Source organism: Genypterus blacodes, unplaced genomic scaffold (assembly GCF_046128005.1).
Source record: "Genypterus blacodes isolate CSIRO-AG114 ecotype Tasmania unplaced genomic scaffold, CSIRO-AGI_Gbla_v1 ptg000067l_1, whole genome shotgun sequence".
In the NCBI taxonomy this organism is placed as follows: Eukaryota; Metazoa; Chordata; class Actinopteri; order Ophidiiformes; family Ophidiidae; genus Genypterus; species Genypterus blacodes.
Window position 1 is genome coordinate 16,057,367 of NW_027466879.1, and position 24,915 is coordinate 16,082,281.

Consider the following 24,915-nt stretch of genomic DNA (forward strand, 5'->3'; position numbering starts at 1 on the left):
CCCGCTGTGCCATGGGGATCAGGTAGGCTAAAGTGTCTTTTATTGGAAACATCTACCAACCAATGAGCTCAAAGCATCTCCAACCTGTAGAGCTGCAGAGTTTGGTGATAAATCTAAACAGTCAGTTGATTTAATATTAAAATGGAAAAAAAAACATTGACAATGAACTGTTAAATAAAATAAATGTTAAATAAGGGGAATGACAATTAAGACCATCTATTCTTTAGGAAAACTTGATTGTACTTGTGGAATAAAGCTCACAGCCTGACTTCAGACGTGTAGGTGTGTCACATTCTACCACATCAGAATGTAAAATAACTTTAGATAGCTTTGGATGTAATTACAGACGTGCTTTCATACCGACATGTACTCGTCAAATCTAATAACAGATGTTACCATTAGCTACATTGTTGCTGCTTTAAAAACGTTTCACGACACGAATGATGGAAACTGATCCTGCACTTATATAAACACAATAAAAAATAATTATGTTACCTCACCTCAAATCATTCATTTGATCATTTTCCTCACTTTAATATGTGCAGTGGCCGTTACACGAGTCTGCCTCTATAGGAGAAAGAGAGAAAGTGATGACAGCAGAGGAGGACAGATTGTAGTTAAAGTAATTAGTACATTTAACAAGGCAGCACCCAGCAGAGGAGGCTGTAATTATTTGACATGAATGACAGCTTTTGTTGTTTGTGGAGCTGTAAGTGGATTACCTACCAGCGACCACATCTTATCCCCAAAATCCCTCTCCAACAGAGATCAGCCTCCAGCAAATACAGATCTCACACTCCTCGTTGCCACCCAATGCTGGCAGTGTGTCTCTTCCTCTGTCAGAATGAGACCAAGCCAACATAAACACAATATAGACAGTGACAACAGAGACAAATGGAGGGCTTTGAAACGCATGAAAAGACAACAAGCCTCCGATCATTTTCAGCAAAGGTCCTTAAAATGAAAAAAACCCAAAATGAATACTATTTGAAAAAGTTATCTAATATGCTACCCTGCATCTGATGCAGCCATATGCTTTATATGTACTGCAGGTCTGTGCATGGAAGCGGTAATGAGGAGGAAAATATACTAATTTCCTAGAGGAATAAGATAAAAGCCTTCTTGTGCAAATCAAATGAACATCCTGTCAACTGGATGCTGCTTTAGTTTCCCTCCCTTCTCATCCCTTAACCCTGTTTCTGTCGCAGATTCGTATTATCCCAGCAATTAGGGTTTGAATATGTCGTGTTTTTCAAGATCACAAAGCTTTAAATTGATAGAGAAATTACACATTCCAAAGCTTTGCTAAATTCAAAAAAAAAATGTTTCTGACTAAATATCAATCAGTCATGGATTGAGCTCTAATAGCCAATCAGGGTCCCGGCAATAAAGTGGAGAACATTATGGGGGGAAAACTTTTCTCTCCTTTCCCCCCTCTTTCTGTAAAGAGGGGGGAAAGGAGAGTCAATAAAAATATACAACACATGGAAGGAAACTTTGAACATTTGTTTGTTACCCAGCAGAGCCGCTCAAAGTCTCAACCACCTTGAGAAAGGAGACACTTCTATGAGCCACTGTATTTCAGAGCAGTAGTTTCTCTTGCTTTTATTCCCGTTTGAGATTATGCTCAGGCTGGCAGTCCACCAACCATGTTGTTTGAAGACGCCTGTTTGATCGTGGCTTCACTTGCTTAATTGGTGTAGCCAGCCCACAAGACTCATTACGCCATCAGAGGCCTCTTTAGTTAAATCTCTCCATTAGAAACAACTACACACACACACACACACACACACACACACACACACACACACACACACACACACACACACACACACACACACACACACACACACACACACACACACACACACACACACACACACACACACACACACACACACACACACACACACACACACACACACACACCATTTTAGACACGGTTGTATGTTATCTTCTCCTTCCTTCTTCCACCTATCAACGCTTCATCTTTCCGGCCGTCACCTCAATAAGTGCACCGACTCTTTGTCTAGTCCAGTTTATTCTTTCTCAGCAAAAGGAAAAACTTGGAAAGGGGAAGCATTAGAGAGGAAATGAACACACACACTGAAATATTCATCTTCCCTACATTACAACTGAAAGCAGCTGCAGCTCATCACTAAGGTGTAAGAAACACAAAAATAAGGTGAAATAAGGATTTCTTTACAGATTATTCATTCATTATACAATTTCTACTCATTTGTTTTACTTTGAATTTTGATTTCCAACACGGTGCTCAGCCCAGGCCACACCTAACCCATCCCATGTTTACATAACCTCACATAGCTTTGGATGTTACAACAGACGTGCTCATTAAATCTAACAAGAGCTGCTTGTGTTGGTATCAGTTTGTGACACGTATGACGGAAAGTTATCCTGCACTTTAAGATACACACTCCTTATAATAAGGTTACATCTGAAGTCAGGTCCAGTCATTCATGCGAGTAAAATAAAGAAAAACAGAACAATCGCTGTGTAAAGATTAAGAGGAGAGAAGGAAGAGAAGGAAATGAGAAAAATGGAGTGAACGGGCAGAAGGAGCAGAAGGGGGGACATCTGGGGAAATAGAATAAAAGCATAGAAGTCTTGTTTCAAAGCATAGAAACAACAATCACTATCTTGCCTAAGACATAGTGAGACCTGAACATCACCATCATCATCATCATCATCATCATTCTCCCAAACAGGAACCTTTCCCCATCTCTGCTTCACTCCAAACTCAAGTGTGCTGCTTTATTTGAATTTGCCCGCTTGTGCTCCATGTGACCAGATGAGCTTCAAAAAGAAACAAATCAGAGTGCGAGTGCCAAACAACGCAGACACGCAGGTCCAATTCAGCATCATTATCATCATCCCCATAAACCACATGTTGAAGAAGGAGCACAAGGGGTGTGTGAGGAGGAAATGTGTGAGGTTCTGAGGAATAAGGAGATAAAGACAGAAACAGAAAGAAGACAGTCTCCTCCGTCACAGCTTCATGTCCAATCCAAGGACAACTAAGCACAGTGTTCCCAACGACATATCATCACGTTTGCTAAGTTCTGTACTCTGTATCTCCAAAGTCATCCTCCGGTGAGCTCCTCCATAAAAGCAGGAGCACCTTTGAAAGAATCGCACACAAAAAGGAGTGCAAGACGCTCTGCAGCAGAAACCAGGACAGAGATTGGACGGCGAGGTTGGACATTGACATTCTGATAACCTGAGGTGGATGTGCAGAGGAGTGTGTTTGTGTTTGTGTAAAGGTTAGGATCGGAGGAGTGGATGGCCAGGAGGTAAGACACTGACTAAGGCTGTCTGGTTGGGTTTGTTTCACACCTTGCGTGTGTGTGTGTGTGTGGTGCAGAGCACGTAGCAGCTCTGGCTGATTCTGAGGTAAAGAGCACAGTCCATAAAACAGCGCCCAAGCTTAAGTGTACAGAAAAGGGAACCATCCTGTCTCCGTCCTCTTTCTTAGTTGTTTTTCTTCTTCTTCTTTTTTTCTGAGGTAAGTAGTCTTAAACGAACAACATTTGTATAAAGCAATGGATTTCATCTCCTTTTCCTCCTTATATTCACTTGCTTTCTTTCTTTCTGTCTTCATGCTTGTCTGTTCAGGAGCTTACAAAGAACATTGAAGTGCGTCTGTCCGCCGTTATTGTTCTTTTACTCCTCCAGAAGGCATCTTAGCAGCACGGATATGATCGAGCCAACAGAAGCAGAAAATTGGGGAACGGGCAAAGTTGAGGGTTAAATCTAAAAATTAAAAAGTGGAAGTTTGTATCCGCCCCCCTCCCCCCCAAAACAAAATCCTTATTAGTGCCAAGATGCCTTCTGAGGATGTAGGAGGGTCTCTAAGGAAGCACACAGCGGCGCTCAGGAGCACTCCTCCCCGATGCGCTGGCAGGATCGGCCCACTTTGCGGTCGAGCTTGACCATCTTGAGGATGGCCTCCTGACGCCCGCGGCCCAGGTGGTCAAACATACAGTCGTGTTGCTCTGGGAGGCGGTGGAGCATGCAGAAGACATTACCTAGAGGGCGAGAGAGAGGGGGAGAGAGGGAGAGAAAGAGAGAGGGGGAAAGTGAGGTTAGTTTGGAAGAAAAAAAAGCACTCTAAACAGAGGCAATTTGTCCTTTGTGTTTAACAAACTATATTTGATAATGGGGCAAAAAGGAGTATCCAGCGCACAACCCACCCACCCACACCCACACACACACACACACACACACACACACACCAGGACACACAGCGTTAACTCCACACAGAAAGGATTAACCAATGAGCCACCGCAGAGCCCCAGATGAGGAAGATGATATGACATCAAATGAAACATGACACCAACCAGAGTCGTTCACTTGTGAGCACTATATACAGTAAATTAGATAAACACTGAAATACAAGATGGAAATTCCTCAAATTTCATTGGAATAAACTAACTCCAGACAATAATCTAATGTACTGTATAATGTATATATAATTACATTGATTATAAATGACATCATATGTAATTTCTACGTATGAATCATAGCTCTCTTTGCCTCCGTGCTCATGTTGAAAGTCTCATCAGAGGACAGCCTAGTTAACAGCTCCTTGTTTTGACTTTGTTTCTACAAAGGCAGACAACCCCTCATCTCGCTGGTTGACTCTGTGTCTCGAGCGCTCTCCACAAAAGCCTCTGCCTCAGTCGGCGGCTTGTTAAGCTCACAGAGGCTCATTAGCTCTCATCTTCTTAAATTCATTCATTAATACACATAATAACACTGCTGGCAATCAGTGAGCAGTGATTAAAAGCTGGGGTTGACAGTGTGTTGCTATGCAATTACAGCCAAGCGCAATTACGCAGCACATGACAGGGGAAGTATGCGAGACTGTGGAACCCAGAGATTTGCAAAAAGGAGGAGATGACAGACAAGCACCCACAGAGCCAACAGTGGGGGATCCAAACTCCTCTTAGGAAATAGAAGCAAAGATAAGGGAGCAAGTGTACAGTACAGGGGACAGCGTCATAACATCAAATCCTTATAAACAGCTTACATGACAACGGGGTCTTGTCAGGTAAGACCATTCATATCGAACATACAATCATCTTAAATGACCTTACAAAACTTCTTAAGAGGAACCTGGAATACACAGCTTATTATATGTACACAAATAATACATACACTTCACACATATATAGACTTTATAAACTTATATGATTGCAAAAACCACAGAATCCTTCACGGACGAAGACAAAAGGAGGGAATGTACGTATATGGTGGCGTTTGTGTTTGGCCAGAGTAAAGCAGTATGACTGTTGAGCTTGTTTGAGCTTATTGAGCACTGTGCCACATTTAAGCCCAGAGAGGGACATTAAGAGTTTCTTTCTATCACATAATTTAGTCTGTAAACCAACAACGGACGTTTAGTGATTAGGAAAGCATTAGATTAGTTTTTCCGACGGAACTTTACCCCCCTCTATTTTTATAACCTAAAAGCTTTTCCTGCTTTCAGCTCATTATCGGAGCTTCTTGACCTATACCGCCCAACATTCCGCCGTTCCATTATCAAAGTAATCTGCAATTACTGCGACAGTCAGAAATCACAGTAATTGCCACCATTTCCCTTTCATTCTGAGCGGAGTATGTTTTTCAGAGTGGGCATTGGACGATTAAGGATGGATCGCCTCAGCGTTTAACTCGAGGGGGGAGGGAAAAAAAAGGTGAGTCAATTTCCAATTTGGAAATGATTGCAGGGGTTTAAGCTGCTGGTCTTTAAGCAGAGAAGAGCTGTGACTTTTTAAGCACTTTAATTTGTATGCAAACAAGTTGATTAGCGGGCAAGTATTGGTTTAAACTACATTAGTGTGGTAATTGGCTTATGTTTTATGTGGGTTGTGAAACGTTGAGGCTTTTGGGGGCGACGCTGCCAGAGGCCGCAGCAACAACACTACTCTGGTCATCGACAGTTCTGCCAAGCACAAACACATGCATCTATATGCTCTGGATGTCAAAGTCGGAAGAGAGAGAGATATAGAGACTATCTCTTCATCTTTTACTCTCTCTCTCCTCCGTCTCGGCCCGTTTCCTTGTACTTAGCAAATTACCCTGCATGGAAAGGAGAGACACCTACAAAATAGCCCTGAGCAATGAAATGAAAGCAGTAGCGTGAGTTCGGAGTCACATATAAAGCCTCTCGTTTGTGTGTTGTGTTTACGCGTGTGTTAGGCTGCCTGCTGAGCTGCGGTGTGACACCTTTAAGCGCTCTGTTGTCCGCTGAGGCTTCTGACAGCTCATCAGATTCAGCTTGTCGCAGCTGGTCAAAGTGATCTACAGCCTCGTCTGCACAAAGGCCTTTTTCCCTCCCTTCTTGATATTGGTGGCAGAAGCTCACAATTGGCCGGTGTAAAGATTAGACTGGACATCTTGGGTTGGTTCATAAAACTCACCCCCCCGCCCCAGCATACACATCAACTTCAATCTGCTGCTACTCATTTTAGCACTGGACTGATGAGAGCTTTGTGCTTCCCTGACCATACCTAACACCTAATGTGCTCCATGCTGTATTCAACTGCTACTAAGGCCGGAGCTCTACAAAGAGAGAAGCGAGCGAACACTCTTGTGCTGTACGCTTGAGTAAAGAGCCGCATCATCGTACCGCATCGGCAGGAGCCCAGCTCTTGCTGTACCAGCTCCAGTTTGGTTTGGCAGCGATGGCAGCGTCTGCGGCTCCGCTGTTTAGAGCCGGCGCGAGACGAGGACGCCGATGCGGACGAAGATGACGATGATGAAGTCTCCTCAGCCTCTGGCACCTCGCCCGCTCTCGCTCGCTTCCCGGGCGAAGCGTCACTCTCCGACTCTAAAGTTGGAGACAAATGCAAACACACGTGTATTCAAAAACAAGAAGGAGAGAAGGCAAAAGGAAATCAATGCAAAACAAAGCCGTCCCCGTCTCTTTGGGGTTTTTTTTTGACAAGTACACAGAATGAATGAATATTTTACACGCAGGCCCTTAGCAAAGAGAGTGCTACTTTTCTGTGTAAAGTAAAAAAGATTGAACATTTTATATTAGACAACCCCAGCGTTATAAATGCACTTGTTACATGAATATATAGAATACATTTATATATATATACACACGTGTTACATACATATTTGTGTGATGAAATCTCTCATCTCTCCTCCCAATCATCACCCTCCAAAATGTTTTGATTGCACTGTACAACATAAGACAATGATCCAGTGAAAGTCACGTGACACTGACAAGAAGTCTATTTATATCACGTCTGCGCCAGCCGACGTGAGGAAGATCCAGATGATGCATTTGTTTTTCTCAATTTACCAACACTGTGATCAAAATGAAGTATCCCTGTAATTTAGTCAAATCTAGCAACCATAATTTGAAACATCTATGAGCCCGACTTACAAAATAAGGCAGATATACAGCGTTTGGTTTATTAAACAGATAAGAGAGGCGTATAAAGGTTAATGGACCAACCAGAAATGGGTTTTAAATAATGTACCAATGCACTACAGCCAAACCTTCGCTTCTTATTACTCACTTATGCAGATCTTCCAAAAAGCATTCATCTACCATTTGCATTTGTGCAGCTCTGCTATTTCAAATCATAATTCAAAAGGAGAAAACCTAAGAATTCCAATATTCTGCTCCGTAACAACTTTCTTTTATGACATTAAGACCTAATGTCGGATTTAATGCAGCCTGTAACTGAGTGAGACCAGATAATGTCTCCAATGGAACAAAAATACCTGTGTGTTTAATTAGAAAAGGTGCTTTGGAGATTCATGCGTCGGTTTCGAATCTTTCCCCCTGCGTTAGATCACATTAAGCTCCGCAACCACAGACAGGAAGAGCGTGTCGCCAGTTCCGCCGGTCGGCTGGAATTTCAACTCAGCTTTTCTCATCAATCCTGAAGACTTTTTTTTTCCCTGGCCTGGCCGAATGCAGATCAGCACTCAATAAATCTCTGAGAACTAGGCCACGCCGAGCAGCAGATCCCCCTAGCTTGCCCCATCGATCCCTCTGTGTGTGTGTGTGTGTGTGTGTGTGTGTGTGTGTGTGTGTGTGTGTGTGTGTGTGTGTGTGTGTGTGTGTGTGTGTGTGTGTGTGTGCGCGTGCGTGTGTGTGTGTCTGTGCACTTCTGTAGGCGCGTGGAGAATAAGAGCTGCAAATTGCTCGCTCCCTTGCCTTCCCGCTGTTATCCTAGTAAATCTCGGTGGCCAATTTACACGACCTGAAACATCCGATAGGATTGCGAGTCAACAACTTACCAGAAAAGTAAAAACCCTGAGACATTTGTAGCCACGTGTTTTTTGTTGAATGGGCGTCATGAGAGCATCCAGTCATTAAAGCATTAAACTGATAAAACATTTAGTGAGAGGAAGAAGTGGTAAGGGTGCATCGCGTACCTATGGGAAGAAGATTGCGTAATCCCACACACCCGCACGCACAGTACATGCCATACTCTAACGACTCCATGCCTTCTCTAAATTGTTGGCCGTCAATAGTAGCAGTGTCTTCAGGATTGTAAAAATAAACAACCTGTATTATGAAGGCATTATTGCGCAACACTGCACTCTAATTTCCATGGACGAAACAAACACAGGCAGCTGCTGATCACAGATCTTTTTGAACACCTACAGAATTGACGTAACTTTGAAAATATACAGTATATTGCTTAGATTCTGATCTAGCTTTACCCCTTAAGTTCACTTCTAACCCCCCAAACAAAATGACTACAAAAGTACACAATACGTCAAACTATTATGGGTAAAAACAAATGTGAACTATTCGAAGCAGACAAGCATGACCCCATACATCCTACATACATACAAACACAGGCATGTTGCCCGACAGTGGGACTCAAGGGAGAACTTTGTTTGTCCCCGGACTCGTGCTTCAAAAATGTATAGAAAACACTGTAAAGAAAATGTAAAGAAAACACTGTTTTCTTTAGACTAAACTTTTTACTTTTTTCAGACAAACTACGCAAAGCAGCCTCCCAGTTAGGAGGATGCACACGCGATGGGAGGCTGACACATGTAAATGTGCTGTCCTAAAAGCAGTGGACAGAGCTCATTAAATATGCATATTGTCTGTGCGCAAAGCTCGACACCCAACAAGCAGTGAAAAGCTGCACAGATGTGTGAACAGATTCTTGCAAATTGTGAAAGCCTAAGCGTGAAACAAACAGTGCTTTCACTACACACACACACACACAATTATTCAAATCTTAATATTTCTTAAAGCAGGTTTAAGCTTATAATTAGGCGACAACAGACAAACATGAAATAACAGAGAAAGCAGAACAATACACTGGTGTCTATGCTGGACTGCTTTGACTGCTGGGATTCCACCGCTTTCAACAATCCATTACAGCATCTTGAGAACACACTGCTGTGTTGATTAACATCATACATTATTTAACCCATTTTAACATTTCTAGCAGCTAATTGCCACATTTAATGACTTGCTCATTATGTACTTGGAAAGGAATTGAGATGCAAAAATGATACTTCAGTTTAAGTGGGAGGCAACAGTAACACCTTCAGGAGTAACACATTCAATAACACACACTCTGGGTTAGGTGTGGTGACTAGCAGAGAGAGAGAGGGGGGGGGGGGGCAGAGAGGAGGGGGAGAGAGAGAGAGAGAGAGCGAGAGAGAGAGAGAGAGAGAGAGAGAGAGAGAGAGACAGACAGACAGACAGACAGACAGACAGACAGATGCAGAGAGGAGGGGGGAAAGTGAGTGAAAGAGAAAGAGAGAGAGAGAGAGAGAGAGAGAGAGAGAGAGAGAGAGAGAGAGAGAGAGAGAGAGAGAGAGAGAGAGAGAGAGAGAGAGAGAGAGAGAGAGGCAGAGAGGAGGGGGGAAAGTGAGAGAAAGAGAGAGAGAGGCAGAGAGGAGGGGGGATATTGAGAGAGAGAGAGAGAGAGAGAGAGAGAGAGAGAGAGAGAGAGAGAGAGAGGCAGAGAGGAGGGGGAAAAGTGAGATAGTGAAGAAAAAGAGACAGAAAAAGAGAGAGAGAGTGGGTGGGATCTTGCGTAAGGCAAGTGTTTCCCTGTCTCTGACTTTCTCTGTTTATCTCTGTCTATCTGTTTGATTCTAGTTAAATTAATTGAATTTGCATCAAACAAGCGTGTGTGTGTGTGTGGTCAAGTGAGTGTGTGCACCCTCACTAGCTCACACTCTAGGCAAAACAGGGCAGAAACACAGATAAATATGCAACAATCCAGTTTTCCCTATACGTGAGCACTTGAGGAAATGTGGAGAGCAAGCTGATCATTTGCCAGTTTGGTTAGGTAAGACATTAGGTAACACATGCACACACACACATTTACCACCAACAAATAATTCTCTTGTCACTGATTTTGGCATTAAACTGACAAGCAGCCCTCTGGTCATTCAATAAAAAAAACACGTCAGTCAATCAGTGTGTGTCTGAACAGGACTGGTTCAAACTGGAGATGCAGCCTGGCTTTGTGTGAGATGAAAAGAGTGAACAACCTTTGACCCCTCTAGCTCTTTTCTTCAAAGCGTTCCACCCTGAGAGCTGTTCAGACTGGGAAAGATTAAGTAGATGGTGATGGGAACACTTCCTGCCAATTCTATTAATGTCAACTGAAATTTTGTGCTTTTGACTGCAGAACCAGCGAGGGCACAAACAAGAGGCGTGGCCTAATGGACCCAGTGTGGATTCTATGCAACCCTTAGAAACGTGAGCCTTTTTGGTGTGTGTCAGCAGTCACTGTTGTAATCACGCCAACGGCTTCAAATCTGCAGTCTCGCAGCCAGGCATTATTGGCCTGGTCCACCCCCCCCCCCCCCACACACACACACACACACACACATAAACACACACCCACCCACCCACCCCCCAACCTCTTTCCCTCTGCCATTTCTCCAGGAAGGCCAATTAACAGGGCCATTTTGGATCAATCCAAAACAGCTGACTGTACCGCTTCGACCATTCTCGATCCCTAATTGGACGCGGCAGGTGCACAATGCCAAACACAGTAATGACACGGAAAAACAGGAGGTTTTTTTTGCTGAGGCGTACCTGATTCGAAGGTCCGTTTAGTGGGAGTGGAGAGGGAGCTGAAGACCGTGATTGTGTTGCCGACGGGAACCTCTGAGAGACAGGGAGGGAGACGTATGTAAGGGAGAGCGTTTTTCGCCAATAATATTAACAATTGTAGTGATTGTGAAGCTTGTGCAGCCAGGGTACATGCACTCTGTGTCACTAATGAATGCGCCAGTGGTTTCAGGCAGGATATTACCATCAATGAATAACTTACTCAACCTATTATCCAGCTCATGCAAATACTTGCGCATTAATATTAATACCAGTGAATAACTCATACATAGCTCTAAGATTATGTAGCTTCTTAATGTCTTGAAAGTAAAACATTGTCTTGTAACGTTTCAACTACTGCAAGCATTTTAAAGTCAAACTCATTCACTTGTTGAAGTCTCTCCCGCCTTAACAGGGAAATATGTTTGTGTGGGCAAATTTGTTTCTTTCCACATTTTCTATTTGGTAGTCCTGTCCTTATAGTAATGAAAGACGCCCTGGCTACTGCAGATGTCCTTCAATACAGGATGTGTAGCCTTTTTGTTCTTTCCATTGCTGTGTCCCTCAAAGTCACTTCCATAAGACCCACTTCAATAAGGGAGACTGTAGCACAGAATTTGAATAATGGCTGAAAATAGGCAGCTTCCCCAACTAAGAGAGTTACCTTCTCCAATTCGACAAATTCAAATAAGACACCCAAATCCAAAGGAGAGGCGAGTGATGGCAATGATTCCCATGATATTCCCAGTATTATGAATATTTGATTCATAATACTGGGATATAAAGCGTTTCATGCCCTTCTGGGTCTGTGATGTAGAACACGCCATGGTCCTACACCACTGAAGCTGAAATCTGATACCAATTTCTCTCCGATTCACTGCCGTTCTTACCCTCCTGTGCAGATAACGATGTCACTCCTGTCTCCACTGTCAGGGGTTCTTCTGGTGTGTTGGACATGGACATTAGGGACTGAGTAATGCTGCTATTTGCTTCGCTGCAGAAGACATCTGCTTGGCTGCTGCTGGAGCTCGAGGAGGCATTAGGTGCACAGTCTTCATCTGGCTGCTTCTTCTGAATGTCTGAAGAGACAACATCAAAACATAGAGAGGTTTGCGTGAAAGTTTGCACGTGTTTAACCAACTAGTTGGAAAATCTCCGTCCTCATCCTCAACTTCTTCAAAGCAGTTCCAAACAACTTCAGCATTCAGGAACTTACCTGTAAAACATTTTGAGCAGAGATTCATCGTTTTGCTTGACCTGAGGTAAGAAAAAAGGAAGAGGGAGGAAATGTGTTAAATAGTCAAATAGTTGTACGCTTACACAAGGGTTCCAAAATTGCGATGAGGGAAGAAGAAGGCAACAGTGTCTTCGGCTACTTCTGGGTGGTTCACCAAATGATAAAAGCAGGTTAATATAAGCCCAGGCCCAAGACATTTCATTTAAGACTCTGATCCAGTCTACATTATTAAATTATTCAGCAGATCCAAAGCTGCTTTGCTTTGAGACTGTTATGGTGTAGAAAAGCATTTTGGAAGCTACATCAAATGAAGTCTGACTTTTGTTTATCAGCTGCAATACTGAACATTTCGAGCAATATCCAGATCAAGTCAGATGACATTTGGGCAATACAAGATGCTCTGCAGAAATGAGCTGCTGAAAAAGAGGAGAAACATGTTTTGTCTGTGTGGGTTCAGTTTCTGCTCCATACTCTGCATTGTTTAGAGTTCTACAGCAAGCAGAATAAGTGAAAGGATAAGCACTTCTGGATACTGCGGGACTGCAGGACCCTCACCTTTGTGAAAGTGTCAGTTCCGACATTCCACTTTGGAATGGAGCGAAATATTGCCTTCATTTGTTGCTGTCCATATGAGACGGAGTGAGAAATATACGCTTACTCTAATGTGGCATCCATGCAACCTTGCATACAACCATTCAGGCTTTTGAACCAATCTGGAATCATCCTTCAGCCTGCTTAGCTCAATGAGCAATGACTCAAAGCACACAATTATAGTCAATTACTTCAATGAGTGCTTGGACACATTTCCAAAAGCAAAATGTTCAGCAGTGCCATGCAGACAGCAGCAACAACTAGGGCCGCAGCTCATTCACGTATTCAAAACAGCTCATTTATTGTCAATATTGTCCACTTCACAAACTATTTATAGTTCCAACGGGAATGAAACTAATTTGCTAATATCGAGCAAAATATGGGTGCTTGAACAACCCCATTTAGTAAATAATCTAATTCAAGTTTACTGCTACTTAATTCTACCGTTTCATGTCTACAGACAATGATGGCTCATAAAGTGCACCCATGGGAAAAACAGCACTTATCTATTTCTAGCCAGTCGCTGCTGTCGTTATGGTTGTGGCTACTTAAAGTCCCTTATGTCTGAGTACAGGGGAACAATCTGGAGCTGATGTGATCACAAAGTTGATTTCCCTGGAAAATGACAACAGCCTTTAGTTTGAATGTTGGAAATAGTCCTAGGCGAGTCGGATGAAGGTTAGGCCAGAGGCATTAACGGGGAGACGGTGAGCTGCTGAACCTCCCTGGCCTCATGCATAGCGTCTCCTCGCCTCACCAGCTAAACAATTACGAGCAATTGATTCATCCATGTACTTCAATTGAAAAAGCCTTTATATACAAACGTGAATTTCCAAACATGGATAAAAACCTTTTGCCAAATAATCTTGATTAAGTGGCCTTTTCCGAGAGACCTTGTTTGTTGCCAAAACAAGGCTCTGGCTCATCGTTGGGAGGACTCCTCTCATCTCCTTTTCAGCCTACGTCCTTACTAACTGAGCACCATGCGTGACGGTCGCAGTGAAACGCTCACGTCCTATTTATTTTAGGCAGCCTGTCGCACACCGTTGTCCCCGTTTCTAAATGTGAGGTCGGCTGCAGTCTACCTGAGGACTGTCTGCCAGTCTGCCGGTGTGTTGTCTGGGATGTAAAAGAGAAAGGAGGAAACAGGGAAGAAGGACAGAGGAGAAACCTCGTTCTGACACACTGAAAGACGGGGAGCCAATCACAGGTAAACCACAGCAGTCCTTTCCTGTTGTCAACCCTACTAATCAGAGTAATCAGATTAATTAAGAAAACTACAACGGGAGGACAAAAACATGCAGCAAAGAGATAAAACAAAGAAAAACTGCATACTTATTAGCCAAGTGAAGATTAAATAGACTCCTGACAGTTGGCCCACTGCTGCTACTAATGAGACCATCTGATTGGAACAGACCGGAAGCTGGGCTCTGTTGCCTTGGTGATGCAGTTAAGTGACAGAGTGAGTTCACTTGTAATAAAAGCTTGTGACATGGCATGAAAACAAACGTAACGGAAGTGATTTGCAAGAATGCATGACAAAGTCTCTTGGATATTTGAAAAGTAGTATCTTTAGAGACTTCTACCCTTCTATCTTTACCCTGCTACTTCTTTGTTTGCTATTTCTCATCAGCTATTTTGGATTTAAACTCTTTGGGAAATTTAGAATGCTTGGTTTGTCAAGTTCGCAACTGAAGTGGACCCAGCGAGTCATATTTCTATGAGCAAGCGTAACCAGAGGAGGAAATAAGATGACCTGAGAGAAATACCAACATTACAGAATGTCATGCAACATCATTGTAGGTCTTTTATGCACCCTTAACTATTTAGAAGAAGACAAAAAGAGTTCTAAGACATGGTTATAGACTAAATGTGTAAGAAGGATAAACTATCTGTTGGCTTTGTTCATTTTGTGGAATCTGTTAATAAGTAAGTAGTAGCAGCAATGATAGCACATTTTAACACCTTTAACCTTTGGATTTAGACATCTCCTAAATGACTGTCCATTATGATGCAGAATGATTGAATCCCCTACTGCTCTACATTGTCCTGAAGGATCCTATGACGTTGGAAATAATGTCTATACACAATAACAATCAGCTAAAATCTATATTTAGCAAATGATCCCATATCGTGAGTTCATGGTGAGATAGATACAACCTAAGGAGTCCTGCTTTTGCTATCAAGTCCCACACGGCACAATATAAGTCCCTTAGAAACCCATTTTCCCAACTAGACACAGTCGCCGCCATGCTTAAGTGTTCTGTAACGGCTAATATTTGCGTGCAAAATTTAATGAGCAACCATGATTGACGACTTTAAAAGCCCAACACATTATTATGCCTGATACATCGCCAATACTTGTCAGACATTGTTGTTTAACATTTTAATTAAGAAATCAATCTGGTAAAAGTACTCTATTTTCATTAGCTGAGAAGTAAATGCTACATAAAAGCGTCGCTCTAAGCTGAATTTCAATGAAGAATTTCAATGCAGAGTTCATGTTCTAACCTGAGTGTCTGTCACGGCGCTGACTTTGTATAATAAGGGCCATGACGACTGTAGAATACTTCAAAAGAGCTGTGAATTAGAGTCTGTTGTAAATGAAGCAAAGCATCTTACTGAGCAAATATGGAATTCTTTGCATTTTCCTTTGACAATGTAGCAAATATAGATAGGTGTATTTAGTTTTCAACAGTTCCATTGTTTGGTACCACTTGACGACCACCACTTGAGATATTTGCCGTGTTGTTGATCATCATTCCACATTCCATTTTGGCCACAATCTCTCTAAGTGAGTGCCGTGTGTCATTGTAAAGTGGTGACTGAGATTTTGATTGCTTTGATTTTTATCATTATCGTGCTCATCCAACGTTTCTATGTCTGAGCTGCTATCTCAGAACACAACCCTTCCATATAACACAAGGGTGTTTTGTCTTTTTTATTGGGTTAAAACCTTTGAATTTGGCCCACAAAATCTAACTACATCTCTCTATGAAAACACTTTGCTTTTACAATTTGACAAATTGGGCATTATAGTGAACTAGAACTCATCACCTTCAATAAAAATGTTCATGCTGTTGCCTCTTTCTCTGGAGAAGGGTGTGTAGAGCTAACGTGAGTGAATACAGGCTGAGGACGGTAGATGCCAACTTGCTCATTCTCTTGACCCCTGACCTTTGACCACCCAATATCATCCACACCCTGGTATTTCACCCCAGCCCTATCCTATCACCCATAACCCCAGCCTCCCCTTAACCTCCTTCCTCACCCCTGCCCCACCCCTTAACGTCCCCCCCCCATCCCTCACCACCTTCACGTGTCAACTGTGACATTATGATGTCATTATGGGGCACGCTAGAGTAATTCCATTCATGTCTCCTCATGTGTCAACAGGGTGCTTCCATTTGTCTCCCAGTGCTATAAACTGTTACATGAACAATGTACAATAAAAATCACCCTATCAAACGCTGGACCTCGGAACAATGTTTTTGGCAACTTTGGGGGCAATTGGATGAATGGTGCTTGTCGTAACTCAACACAAACGTCAATTCAACACAAGCGTACACCCACATGCACAAACTCTCCAATGATAGAAGTATAAAATAAGAATACAGTACATCCTCCTACTGTTTCTCCTCATTCCCAAACAAGGCTCTACCCTTACTTCATACAGTCTAAATGATTATCTAAATACTGACTGCAGATGGGATGTGCCTATACAAAACCTATTACACCTGTACACTCCCAAGCAATCCAATACAGTCTCTGCAATAAATCATATTTTAGGGAGCTGAGCTAATAATGTAGTTTTTGAGAGGTATTGATTCAGCCCTGATGGTTTTAAGGCTATATCTTATAGCAGTGCTGTCCTAGATTCCATTACAATGATCCATGACTGTGTTTCATCATTCTCTCAACTCCACATATGTAAATGGAGTTGGACAAAAGGTATACTTGAATAAGCTTTAAAGAGATATATTACTGGCAGATTGTTGGATTGTATCCTATAGGGAAGTGAGGTCGCTTACAACTTTGGTTCTCATTATAAACACCTGTTCAACACTTTGAATTCCATCACGTTCGCATCTAACATTTAGCCCAAACTCAATCCATTCAATTTCTTCTCGATTAAGGGATGATATTTGCAAAACCGAATGTTTTACAGCCTCGCATTTCAGTCCAAGGTGTATCCGCAGTATCTTGTCAAGTCAAAGTTGATCCGATTATACTAAGTTGAGTTGGTTGCTTGTTATCTCTAATCAGCAGCTTCTTCTTTTTTTTAACCAAACTACTTAAACTACACGGTTTACCGGCAATGTCACCGGCTCGGTTAACAACCCGAACCGCTTTCCTCGGCAATTTCTCGAGTTAGCCCGTTAGCTTGCGGCTAATGCTAATAAACAATAGGAAGGGGGTAACAACAAGGCAAGCGGCTCATCCCTGCTTCAGTTGCTAACGCTAGTGGCTAGCGACCTTCATAGTTTCTCTAACAGAGATAAAACACCGCCGAAAAAAACATTGACACGTTATTCGCCTTACCCCCAGAAGCCACAGTGGCAGCGCGGGGGTATAACGTTTACGTTAGTCGGAGGCTTGCTGCGCTCGCTCCCCGTGTCCCCCATGTCAGTCTCGGTCTCCTCGTAGCAGGTGAATCCGGGGATTAGGTGAGGGCCTCGTATTTGCCTTTAGATCCCCGGTTTTTAACAAGTAGTGCAGATGTAATATCCCGCTCAGACTTTCCTTCAGAGTCTCACTGGATACGGGTAATTTAGTCGACACAAGCGGCCACCGTGTCCGTACATTTAAAAGCGTGTAAATTATTGTTCCGTTCAAAAAAAAAACGATGGTCAGAGCCACCGGGGAATCAGGGGCCGATCAGCTGTGAGTGAGGGAGAAACCAATGCTTCAGAGGGGTGAGCGAGGGAAATATGAAGTCTCAGTGCTGAGTGGAGAGGGCTAGGAAATATATCTTTACTCAGCATACACACTTTACACGCTTGAAAATGGCATTTGAATCGGGGAATGTTTTGTCCATTTATAATTCTTAGAGGAGTTATTAGTCATATGGTATCGTCCATACATTACTATGTCACTACAACAAGAGGGCAAAGTTGTTTATTTGCAGCAGGTATTGGCTAATTAAATAGACGCAAAGATCAAAAGTATTTTCACCCCATGCACCACTATAAAATTTCTGTATTTAATGGCTGGAATATATTCAATATTTTAAGTCATGCTATCACAATCTTCACCTTTAAAATCTTAACAAACTACATTCTCAGATATTTGAATTGTGGGGACATTGAATCCAACAGAACTTTGTCAAGCACATGTATCTGCCACCTAAAGCATTACATCGCAATCTTCCCACCTTACTTGTCTCCCATCTGTCTATATAGGCTGTTAGAATCTACGTCTATGACTCAATCTCTATTAGATTTCATCAAGTGCCACACAATAGGGTGATTCTGCAAAATGCTGTGACCTGTCATGGTGATTCATATCATTTACATTTGCTGCTGTCACAATATGCCTCCATGAAAGCCTGCTCTTGACAGTATCGAGACGTTTTGTTATTAAAAAACCTGAACCTTTCCCAACTTCTTCAGCAATGTAGACCAACTCTGCCTGTCTCCTGTGGGAGACTCATATATATAGGTGCCTCCTCCTGCTAGTTTCTCAGTCCTGCAGCTGTCAGCAGTGATGACTCAGGAGCTCTGTCACATGTTGAGGTTCAAGAAAGCAGATGTTGTTTCATGTGTCTTTGCTGCTGATGTAGTTCAACTCAGTTTCAAGGTCAGTTTACCGCAGAGGAAATTACAGCGCTTCAATCATATTTTCTAATTCTTGATGATGAAATTGCATGAGCATGAGCACGTGAGCCAAAGCTACACAAGAGTCAACAGGTTTTAAGCTGCTCTGAGGTGAAAGGAACACCAGTTGTATTTTCCTCAAACATCTCAAACATTCCATTTGTGTCACAAACACAGTCTGTGGTTTTTTTTGACAACACAAACCCAATACTTTATATTTTTGTTTTACTGAGATCACATATCATTACAGCATTGGTACTCTGGTTTCTAGCTAGAGGGTTGAATTGTTTTCATGTGTACACATAGTGATGGAGCTGTCTGCAGCAACATTAATAGTGACAGAGAATTTTTGTTTTTCACCTAAAATGACTTCAAAAAGAATGCTCACACTTTTGTTAAGGTTTAGATTCCCTTCAACAAGACCCTGGCAGCTTTCTGCAGAGAAATGACACGAGGCCTACGGCAGAATCAAGACAGACAGCTGATAGTTTGTGTGCTAGTTAGGACCATAGAGGGGCCACCTCAGGGGATTACAGAAACTTGTTTTTAAAGAGGAGAGATTTCAGTGTGGGGCCAAACGCTCCTAGCAGGGGCTGAGTTATTATTTGTCTCTCACTCTCCTTCTCAGCATCCACTTTGCCTTATCATTTGTTGGCATATTGTTGCCTTAAGACATGATATTTCTGATGGAATATATTATTTGAAACAAACAAATCACAACGATAATTCAGAGGAGCAAACTTGGCCATGATGCTCCCCGGTTTTGGTGCTGCAGAGGAAAACTTGTTGTTGCCTCCCTCTTCACATTCGGAGTCCAGCCTCGGGCTTTGGTGTCCTCCAGAGATTTGCATAACACCACTTCAAAGACAGATCCCCTCTCTCTCTCCTCGCAGACCATATACCCCTCTCTCCCCTTCCTGCACTAACTACGAAAACTAAAGGAATTAATTAGACGATGGATCAAGTATGGGTTAGTGCCTTCATCACTGCAGAGTGCACACACGTTGAATACTGTCTCCCCTGCTGTCATGAGGGGAGTCTTCAGACAGCACAGACTTCTCTTGACCTTTCTTGTATTCACTGAGGCATATGGTAAGGAAACTTGTGATGCCTTTGATCCTCACACAGAGGGACAGTGCTACTGCCTGAAAAGAGGCAAAGCAACATTTCCTTGATACAGCAACTGCTCCTGAAAGGCCTCGTCTGTATGCTGCCACAAGGACAGCTCTAAAATCCAATTTTCCCATGGGTCACATCAAAGAGGGTGATTTCTCTGATAAGCTGTGAAATATCACATAAGCCTTTTCCACGTCTATGTGAACAGCTTCTTTTGCTCTGCATTTTATAGATACATCTGTGGTAACAAAGTGTGGTCTAATCAATACTCCAAGGTGTTGCTCCGCCACCCAGCAATTTCACAGCTCCTTCGTCGCTGAACTAATATGCTTATTTGGTGGTAACAAATCATGGCCTGCACGAAACATGTCGATTACCCAGCTCCACCAGCTCCACTCTGTGTGTCGATAAAGAGAACTGATTCATGGCCGCTAATATGAGAGGCAGGCTCTCTAATGCACAGTATAGATGGATTATATGGGAAATCTTTATGAACACATTTGTCCATAAATGAGAGTCTCTCTTATCTTTTAATGCCATCCCCAAATAGGTAAGACCAGTTGCTATTGACCAGACAAGCAATGTGTCACAACTTATAGATCTGCTCTGAGGGGGTGTATCTGAAAACAGGATTAGCTTAGTTTTATCAGATCAGCATTATTGATTTAAATAATTGGGCTATTTGGATTTGGATATTAGTTCTTCGTCAGACTGTCTCTATTTAAAGATGGTCTGGGTTATGTAATGATGTTTTTTTGATGATTCACTAATCTGGCAGGTGAAGACAAATATTGGTGGCAAGTGTTGCCGGTCCACTGACAGCTGATTCATTTTGCCATCAACTGTTATTACACGTTTGGTCTCTCTCATGTCAATCTTGTCGTCGGATTTTTGCAAAGCATCGTGCAATCCAGTGTAATATATTGCACTAACTGTGTGTTGACTGGACTTAGTCAAATGAGGTTAAGCGTGAAGGCTGTGTTACCAGTGCCGAGTTCTCTATCTCACAAATGTTCGCTGACAGCGGAGGGAAAACATCTTTGACAGGGAGCTAAGAGATTGTAACTTGACTGTGAAGCAGTAGTCGCTGTAGGCAGTGTTTAGAAGTACACACAGGCAGGATAAACATGAGAGAAGACCCTGCCAGGCAGCAAAGATGTTTTCATTTTTCACCCCTTTTTTCAAGGCAAAATGCACCATCTAATTATTCTCTGTCTCATTTCTCTCCTTTTCTGCTTGCACAATATCTCTCCTTATATGTCTCTGTTTACCTCTCCTACTCTCCCTCCCTCTCTCTCTTTCATGCACACACATGCGTGCGCACACCCACAGTCATGGCCTCCCACTGCGCGAAGGATGCGCAGTGAAGCCACCAGTGCACCAGGCGGGGAATCAGGCATAACCAGCCTCCCTCCCATCTCACTTTCTGCTGATCAAAGCGTCACTTAACAGTCAGAAACTATAGCGGCTGCAAGAGAAGAATTTTCTGAGCCACATAATTAGCAAGTAAGACTTTTTTATATGCGCAACTACTCTCCTGATCTTTGACATTCACACAAACACACATACGCCCACATGCACGCACACACACACACACACACACACACACACACACACACACACACACACACACACACACACACACACATTTATAGGAATTGTTTGTGACAAACATGTACAGTAAATACCTGCATTTGTGTATACACAAACACCCGGAGATACACACACACACATCTAAGAAGCAAAACTAATGGTGGATTCACGAGTAAGTGTCTGTGTGTGATGCTATCAATTACATATCTCTAAGTTCAATTAAAGTTGTTGAAGAGCCTTAACTGGGCAAAGAGAGAGGAGGAGGTGGAGGAGGAGGAGGGGGAGGAGGAAGATCAAAGAGAATACGGAGAAAATCCTTCTGGCAGGAGAGAGAGAAAGAGAGAGAGAGAGAGAGAGAGAGAGAGAGGCGGAAAGCTCGGCAGCAATATAACCATTCATCAAAAAATCTTGGCTTGGTTGAGTGAAACATCTCAGTGTGGCTAAAACTATTAAAACATTTTCTTTGCTGAAATGACCAATTGACGTTACAATGTAATATGATGTAATGACCACTAGGTGGCAATTCTGGTGGAAATCGAACTTCCCTGCCTTAGGATTTGCTTGATGGAAGGTCAAGTGGCTGCAGCTTGTGAAAAATATTTATAAACCTTTTAACAGACACTTAGCTGTATATCAGTTTATCATACATCAGTCATTTAAATGGAGTTTGGCGCAGAATGAACTGGAATCGACCTTGGTGAGTTCAGTAGCACAGCACTAAGGTAAAGTTATTGTTAATCAAGCGGCTTCCATGCTGTTGGATATTAATGAAACACTTTCTTGACTGTCATTGTGTCATTTTCTAGATGTCTCCAAATTAGAGAATGTAAGATGGTACAAACTAACATATCTCAATATGACAGGGTCGTACTTTATGTGTTACTGTCATGTTTATATTCCAATTAGATTGTGCTTCTCTGTTGTCTCAGTTGTAGTTTAAAGGGTTACAAACTGCCAGTATACTCAGAGCATCTTTGAAGAAACTGATCAAATGAAGCTCCACTGCTGCAACACTGTCCCCTCTTGAGTCTTTGAATTGGTGTAGACAGTAAGTATATAGGGTTTGCAGAAACAGGGGTTAACTCAGCCTATCAACAATTTATCAGGAGCAGAATCTCCTGCTGTGGCATCTGCTTATCTACAGCCAGAAGGGGGCAGAGCCTCGAAGGTTACACCCTAGACGAGTCACCATTCCATTAGAGGTGCTGACACATATAGAGAAAGACAAATGCATTCGCATTCACATTCACACCTACGGGTAATTTAGAATTCCAATTCACCTAACCCACATGTCAGCGGAGGTGGGAGCCGAGCAAACTGAAGCACCTGGAGGAAACCCACACAAACACACAGCCACCAGTGCCAGTGAGGGAAAGGAAGAAAGAAAGCTATGTTATAAGATGTGTGCGTTTATGCAGATATGCATGTGAGAGAGGGAGAGTTGGAACAAATCTCAGATGGCATGTATTCTTCAAATGTGACAATTCATTTAGTGTCAGAGTTAAAGCAATCAATGGAGGAATTACAAAGACAATACAATGTATTATCTGAATAAGGATGAATTCCCTATTACACACAATCATTTGCATACTAGTACTTTCACAACTGTCACGCTTGCTGTTTTGCACATTGTGTAATTAATATGTCCTATACTGGCATATATATACAAAAGGTCACCGTCAGACCGTGTACTTTTGTAAAGGTCGTCTAAGAGGGCTGAAATATGGGGACACGTGTAGGAGAAACTCTTCTGCAAACCTCAGGGGAAACTGAATTAGCTTTTATCGTGGGTCATTTGAAAGCTTCTGCCACAATGTGTGAAAGAATTGAATGCATCAGCTCCAAACATGAGGATGCAAGAGAAAGGGTGTCAAAGTAAGTTGTCAATGAGATCTCTACGTTTGTAAAGCCACTTTTAATATAAGAGTTCAAATGAATTTATTTTTTGCATCATATTCTTCCTTTCTGGGCTCAGAGCCAGATGTGGGCGAGCCACACATTTGGTAAATGCTTGTAGGAAAATTTGATCTCTTCTGTAGAAATATCACAATGTACATGAAAAGGCTCCTGGTGCCATCAATGCTACTGATTAGCCAATTGCGCCCCCCAGTGGAGATAAATAGCTGGTGTTACCAAAGTCATTGAGGTGAGTTTAGGTTTAGTTTGATTGCTATTTGGTCTCTATAAATTCTACAGATTCTCGTAAAAACTACATATTCATTCTGCAAAGCTTCACTGTGAGTGCTCTTTCCCGGATGAGTTTAAGTTTAGTTTCTCATAATTTTTAAATATTCATGGTGATGCAATGAAGCATGGAGCAGAACCCATGAATAAAATGAATGCAGACCGAGAGCTGGCCCAGGATATTGAAATTCAAATTAAAATCAACAACTAAATTCATTTTCGGTGGTCTTGCATAATTTCTGATAATCCAAATCAGATGTCTGTGCAGACACACACTGCATTTGTGGCATATGTTCATTATAGACACTTTGTTTTTTTGGGAAAGGTCACTGAATGATTGCGAGGTCCCAATCCAAATGCAAATTCAGCATCTGATTGGAAAAGCTCTATAATATGATGATAATGATATGCAGATGAGCGCTCATCAGAGCTGTCTGTCCATTAATGAAGATGATATTTGAGTGTATGAGGGTGTATGTGCATGTTGCTATGCTGCACGTTGCAATGCAGGCGGGTATGCGTGCATATGTACAGTTCATGTATATGTTAGAGTGTGCATTCACCTTTATATGGACTGTTACCATTAGCATATTAATGTCCAATCAATCCAGCAGTGCGCTAATGCAATGTTTGATTAAGACGGGAGCAACTACATTATTTATATGGCAACCTGCTTTTGTGAAGTTTCTCCTCTCAGTTTTTGGGAGTAACTTTAATGTGTGTGTGCAGGCTTCTGTGTGTGCAGGCACCATTTCTAAAAGATAAAGAGGACTTAGTTACTTACTCAGTGAATGTGACTGAAATATTTAGACTGAAGACATTGTGCTGTCTTTCAGTTTTAACCGGTGAGGAGAAATCTTACAGATACGGCAGTTGGAACAGTCAGGCCCACTGTGGGATGTAGAAGTAGCTAAACTACTTTTTGCACAATCGATACAGCTCTAATAACAGTATCCCCTCAGGGAGCCTATGTCCATGTGATTCTATGTCCTCAATCCCCAAACTAGTTAGAATTAAAGAAGCCTTTCAGACTGCTGCTGGAATATCTGCAGTTTAAATTTCTATCCTGTGTGTGTACTTATTAACCTACTCGACAAAACCCGGATTCACTTTTCCACTGTGTTTAATAGAGTTTGAATACTTCATCCCCTTTTTAGCATGAGCTTCCTGTTTATCCTGTGTGTCCTGCCAAGCTGGTCACTTTTGGTTTGCCCAAAATAGGGACCCGAGGAAACAAGTGGAAACAAGTGGTTGCTTTGGATGGCAGCCAATAAGAATCCTTCTAAATA

At 42.3% G+C, this 24,915-nt stretch overlaps 1 protein-coding gene across 1 annotated transcript; it reads right to left on the reverse strand.

The window, feature by feature from the left end:
• Positions 1 to 1,965: 1,965 nt before the first annotated feature.
• On the reverse strand, positions 1,966 to 17,795 carry LOC143004906 (AN1-type zinc finger protein 3-like). The gene is made up of 6 exons (XM_076156083.1): positions 17,460 to 17,795; positions 12,306 to 12,346; positions 11,980 to 12,168; positions 11,075 to 11,146; positions 6,653 to 6,853; positions 1,966 to 4,046 (listed from the first exon to the last, which is right to left on the reverse strand). Exons 1-6 carry the CDS (start codon positions 17,540 to 17,542, stop codon positions 3,892 to 3,894), a joined length of 741 nt encoding a protein of 246 aa, XP_076012198.1. The 5' UTR covers positions 17,543 to 17,795; the 3' UTR covers positions 1,966 to 3,891.
• Between the last annotated feature and the right edge of the window lie 7,120 nt (positions 17,796 to 24,915).

Coding starts and splice junctions, on each gene's coding strand:
- LOC143004906 (XM_076156083.1), bottom strand. CDS start 17,542: ATGGGGGACACGGGGAGCGAGCGCAGCAAGCCTCCGACTAACGTAAAC. Junction 11,147..11,979: donor ATCGTTATCTGCACAGGAGG/GTAAGAACGGCA, acceptor CCTGTCTCTCAG/AGGTTCCCGTCGGCAACACA. Junction 4,047..6,652: donor GCTGGGCTCCTGCCGATGCG/GTACGATGATGC, acceptor CTCGCCCTCTAG/GTAATGTCTTCTGCATGCTC.